Here is a 6,000-nt window from a genome sequence, read left to right on the forward strand (position 1 = left end):
TCCCTTGCCCATCTTGGCCCAGGCTGTCTTCCTTGGGGCCAGCCCCCTCTCCTTTCATTTTGATTTCATGGCAGCAGAGAACTGCTTGACAGTTTCCCTAAGCCATTCAGATCCAGGATAACTGTGACCTCTGGAGGGGAGGGAGAGCATTTGGGAAGGGGTACACAAAAACTGCGGATTTAGCTCTTTTTTTTTATTTTAATAAATTTGTTTTATTTATTTATTTTTGGCTGCATTGGGTCTTTGTTGCTGCACACAGGCTTTCTCTAGTTGTGGAGAGTGGGGACTATTCTTCGTTGCAGTGCACGTGCTTCACATTGCGGTGGCTTCTCTTGTTGTAGAGCACAGGCTCTAGGCATGCGGACTTCAGTAGTTGTGGCACGTGGGCTCAGTAGTTATGGCTCACAGGCTCTAGAGCACAGGCTCAGTAGTTGTGGCGCACAGGCTTAGTTGCTCTGCGACATGTGGGATCTTCCTGGACCAGGGATCGAACCCATGTCCCCTGCATTGGCAGGCGGATTCTTAACCACTGCGCCACTAAGGAAGTCCCTGGATTTAACTCATGACAATATTATTTCTTAAACTGAGTGCTGGATACTCAAGTATCCATTATATTTTTCTTTATACTTTCGTATGTGCCTTAGATAATCCCTTTTAAAGTCAGTTTTTCTGCATGATATCAAATAGAGTTTAACATTTAAATCTTCCTTCCCTCATTGAATTGACTAGTAAATTTAGTTATGAGTAATTTAGCTAGAAATGAACCTAGTGAGAATTTCACCTTCAAATTAAGTGCATTTGATGTCAAAGGACTTAAATTCTGATCCAGAAACACTCTTTTACAAGCACTTGCCCTAACTTTTCTGATTATTTAAAGGCAAGTTATTTCTTTTTCCTGTTTACTTTGTGTACAGTTCTGAGCTAAAGATGGAGCTGATAAGTTTTGTGAATGTTCAGAAGTCACTGGGTAAAAACCATGGGGTGATAATTTATAATAACGTGGGAATGGCAGGTCTGTGATAGTTTATAATAACGTGGGAAGGGCAGGTGCTGCAGACTTCGCCTCAATGCCCCATCCGCTCTCCAGCTGACTCCGCCTTTTCCCTGCATAGTCCGGCCTTATGGTCTAGGAGTTGAAGGAGCTTTGAAGCCAGGTATACCTCCTTTCAAATCCTAGCTCCATCCCTTACTAGCTGTGTGAACTTGGGCAGATCATTTCTCTCCTCTGGTCTGTCAAAGAGGAAAATACTCCCCTTGCAAGACTGTTGTGAAAATTAAGTGAGATAATGCATGTAAAGCACCTTGCACATTGTAGGTGCTTAAATATTTATGTGCCCTAGCCTCCAGAGCCCTACCAGATACTTGTTTTTCTTTTCTTTTAGTGGTTCTGTTCATTGGAGTCAAACTGACTTTGCTTTTATGGCTGGTAACTGGATTGCTAAATTCTTCTCCACTCAAACCCATGGGAGCTTGGACCCCTATAAAGGTCAGGAGACTGTGGTGCGGGCCATGTTGGCCTTCCTGCAGAAGCACCTTGGTAAGGAGAGAACTGGGGCTCATGGGGAAGCTGGTGGGGGGGTCTCTTAGATTTCCCTGCACAGTGGTCTATACTGACATGTCTCGGATCGGGGAGATATATGGCAAAATGTGAATGAAGGAGAGAGTTACATAGAATTCTAGAAAGAACACTTAGCTGAAAGTTTGGAGATCCTGATTCTGTCTCTTACCACCTGAATGGCCTTGGCCTAGTCATCTAACTTTTCGGAGCCTTGGTTTCCTCATTGTAAATGGAACATTCACCTCTCTCTACTCCACTACCTCTGTTCTAACTCATTAGCACTCACCCTATCTGTGTTGTGGAGGAGGTTATGACGACAGATGGGCTAAATTGTGAAAGTGCTATTTAAAAAAAGAAAAAGCATAGAAGGATGATGACTAATGTCGTAAATCACAGGCCAGCAAATGGCAAGACCTGTAGAGGTCTTTGGTCCAGCCTCCCACCCAGAGAAGACATCCTCTCATATCTTCCCTGCTGTGTGGTCACGCAGCGTGGAGAGTGCGCTGCTCTGAGGGTCAGCCCTCTCCGTCACAGGAAACTTCAATAGTTTTAAGAATTGATGTTCTAGTTAGGCTTTTTTTGGTTACAAGGACTAGAGATCCACTAATTTACCTCAAGAAGGAAGGAGAGTTTGTTTATGAGAGTACACCTGGCCAGGCAGGGAAGGGAAAAGTTACAGGAACTGAGGGAGCTTGTAGGACTGACTTCTCTCTGTCTCTCTCTTGGGCTCAGTCTCTCTGTCTCTTCCTCTCATGACATCTCTGTTTCTCTTTGCTCCGGTCTGCATTTTTCCTCTTTCCACTCTGTACTTTTACTCTTGCTGAGAGCATCTGCGTATTCACTGTTTCTGCTTCCTTATCACTTCGGTTGGCTTGAACCCCTTGCGGCTTGTCCTCTCTCCTCGTGGCATCCTTTCATCTTCCGCTCCCTCTGTTCACCGCCATACTTCAGGGATTTCTTAGACCAGATTGCCAAGAGAAACAACTGGGTTGTACCAGCTCATCTTTACGGGCCAAAACACGTTGTAGGCCACTGCCCAACACGGGCCCAGAGCTCTCTTGATCAGATGTCCCTTTCTGATGCAGTCAGAATGGAGTAGGCTACCATTATCTGTGCAAGGCTGATCCCTCAGCAGGTGCTGGGCGTAAGGCAGCTTCCTTCAGAAGGGAAGTTATGTTTGACCTAACTCTAACCTAAGACCAAGATCTGATTCTTTGTAACTCCTCCCCACTTGCCCTGGGTATCCCCTCAAGAGCTACCCTGAGAAGCCTCAGACCCCTGTACATGGCAGCTCTTTAGATATTTGAAGTCACCTATGGTGTCCTCTCTGAGTTTTCTGTTCATTAAGCTAAATGTACCTGGTACCTCCACCTGTTCCCTGTGCAGTTTTCCGTGGGGCCATTTATTTCCCCCTTTGGATGTGCTGTTTGTTGGTGTGCCTTTTAACATGTGCTGCCCTGACTTGAACACGACATGCCAGATGTGGTCTGGCCAGTGCCTGGTACAGCAGGACTGTCACCTCTGAGCTCTGGACCCTAGACTTCTAGTTGGATGGCCTGAGTGTATTAACCTTTCCACCAAGTGCCAAACAACTCTGATTTGGATTGAGTTTGCTTTTACAATGTATCTGTCCTATTTCGAATGAATTGACTTTTTGAACCTAAATTTACATTTTAATACTTATGCCTGTTCATTTCATCTTGCTCATCATGAGCCATTATGCCAGCATGGGTTTAGAGCCTTTAGGGTTAATAGAGACCTTAGAGCATCATTCTTTTTTTTTTTTTTGCGGTACGCAGGCCTCTCACTGTTGTGGCCTCTCCCGTTGTGGAGCACAGGCTCCGGACACGCAGGCTCAGCAGCCATGGCTCACGGGCCCAGCCGCTCCGCGGCATGTGGGATCCTCCCGGACCGGGGCACGAACCCGTGTCCCCTGCATCAGCAGGCAGACTCTCAAACACTGCGCCACCAGGGAAGCCCTAGAGCATCATTCTTATCACTTGGTAGGAGAGGAATGGATCCATGTCTCAAGACTTTAACGGGGCCTGATTACACGGTGCTCAGCCCACTTTCCCTGTTTCCTCTTAGGCATCATATCATTAGGGAAGAGCTAAAGATGACAGGGGAGCCCACCATGGCATGATTGCTCTCCCTTGAGTAGCAATATCCATTGAGCTAAGATACTCACTATTGGAGACCAGCAGAAGATTAGGAGAGTCTTAGATTGTAGGAAGATTGTTGAGGACGTGTTTTATGCCAGGCTTTCTGCTAAGTTACATTAGCATGTATAATCCTGCAGATGGCCCTTTCTGATGGGTGCTTTTATTATTAACTCCATTTTACAGACAAGGATACTAAAGCTTAGAAAATTTAAGTAATTCATCCAAGGTTATCTGGTTAGTAAGTGGCAAAACCCGAATTCCCCCTAGGCTGTCTGATTCGAAAGCCCAGGTGCTTCATTGCTGCACTGTTCTGGCAGTGGCTCTGCTGACCCAGGGATGCACTGAGTCTTCGGGAGACACAGAGTACAGGCCCTAACTCTGATGGAAGGGAAAGGACAGCTAGGAAAGGAGGCTCCCTAGACAAAACGATGCTTGTCTTTAATGTTAGAGATAAGTAACGCTCACTAGGCAGGGAGGGGCCAAGGGTCTTCTAGACAGAGGCACAAAGACTGGTGTGGGCTTGGTCAGTTTTGAGAAGCTGTGTTTAGTGTATCTGGAGTTCACGATAGTGAATTGTTGGAAGATAAAGGTAGAGAATGGGCAGAAACCAGATCTAGAAGCCCATGTATTTGCTGAAATAAGTTTGAATATTTTTTAAAATTTATTTACTTTATTTTGTATTTATTTTTGGCTGCATTGGGTCTTCGTTGCTGCGTGCGGGCTTCCTCTAGTTGTGGCGAGCAGGAGCTACTCTTCGTTGCGGTGCACGTGCTTCTCATTGCAGTGGCTTTTCTTGTTGTGGAGCACGGGCTCTAGGTGCACGGGCTTCAGTAGTTGTGGCTCGCGGGCTCTAGAGTGCAGGCTCAGTAGTTGTGGTGCACAGGCTTAGTTGCTCCGCGGCACGTGGGATCTTCCCGGACCAGGGATCGAACCCATGTCCCCTAACCACTGCACCACCAGGGAAGTCCCATAAGTTTGAATTGGGCTGTGAGTGTCCTTGGTGGGTTCTAAGCAAGGGATTGTCATGATTAGACTTGTGTTTGTAGTCTGGGTGCATCATGGAGGATGGGTGAAATGGGGCAGGTTGAGAGCTGCCCAGCAAAGAGCCCAGCTAGGAGGCTCTTGCAGTATCCAATTGATTAAGAGATAAGACAGTGAAAAGAGGCAAAGGCTCTCAGCTTGGGGTAATTACTTTTGCAAAGAGAGAAAAGCTTTTTGGTGGCCATTTCCCACAGTACATTGTCACGTGGGAAACTAAATAGGTTGTAGGTGGCTCAGGTGAACTTCTCACCACTTCTACAAAGTACCTGCAATCCTAAAAAATACCTCTGAGAGCACGTGTTCCGCTGACACAGGGACTGTGTTACCTTCTGTTAAGAAGATTGGTGTTTCTTTCATATGAACTACGTGCAGCTCCTGTCTCCAGCTACTCATCCTCCCTCCCACTCTCCTGGAAGACCATTTCACACCTTATTCTTTCTCTTCAAAGCTCTAACACCTTCCCCCCCATCCTGTCTCTCAGCTGCTTAACTTTGTCTCCCACTTCACTAAGAAAATGGAGGCAGTCAGTACCTCCTCAAAATCCCAACACTGCATCTACCTACCTTCTTCTTGCACATACTCAGCTTTCCGTCTGGTTCCTAGAGGTTCCTACTCAAGTTGTCTAACTGGGCCAACCCCTCCACCTGCACGGTGGATGTCACCCTCTTTGGTCTACTCAGGATGATTGTGCCAGCAATTTTTTCCTCTTTACCTTAGATCATCAATTTTTCCCCTCTGCTGGTTTATTTCATGCTGAAATTTCTCTTGAAAAGAATCTGTCTTGACCCACACTTTGCCCCCCAGTTACCACTCTGTTCCCCTGTTCCCCATGAGAGCAAACTCCTCACAAGAATGTCTTCACTTTCTCTGATTCTTCTCTTCCCATTCTCTTTTTTATAAATTTTGGCTTGGAGACTTTTTTTTTTTTTTAAGAAGATGTTTGGGGTAGGAGTTTATTAATTTATTTATTTTTGCTGTGTTGGGTCTTTGTTTCTGTGCGAGGGCTTTCTCTAGTTGTGGCAAGCGGGGGCCACTCTTCATCGCGGTGTGCGGGCCTCTCACTGTCGCGGCCTCTCTTGTTGCGGAGCACAGGCTCCAGACGCGCAGGCTCAGTAGTTGTGGCTCACGGGCCTAATTGCTCCGCGGCATGTGGGATCTTCCCAGACCAGGGCTCGAACCTCTGTCCCCTGCATTAGCAGGCAGATTCTCAACCACTGTGCCACCAGGGAAGCCCCCCAT

At 46.6% G+C, this 6,000-nt stretch overlaps 1 protein-coding gene across 1 annotated transcript in view; it reads left to right on the plus strand.

Annotated features, from left to right (window-relative positions):
• PAFAH2 (platelet activating factor acetylhydrolase 2) overlaps positions 1-6,000 on the plus strand; it is a 31,142-nt gene that overhangs the window by 20,971 nt on the left and 4,171 nt on the right. Inside the window, exon 10 of the mRNA XM_007459131.1 lies at positions 1,383-1,537. Within this exon, the coding sequence (XP_007459193.1) occupies positions 1,383-1,537 (155 nt within the window). The remainder of the gene's footprint in view (positions 1-1,382; positions 1,538-6,000) is intronic.

This window comes from Lipotes vexillifer, unplaced genomic scaffold (genome assembly GCF_000442215.2).
Source record: "Lipotes vexillifer unplaced genomic scaffold, Lipotes_vexillifer_v1.1 scaffold496, whole genome shotgun sequence".
Classification (NCBI taxonomy): Eukaryota; Metazoa; Chordata; class Mammalia; order Artiodactyla; family Lipotidae; genus Lipotes; species Lipotes vexillifer.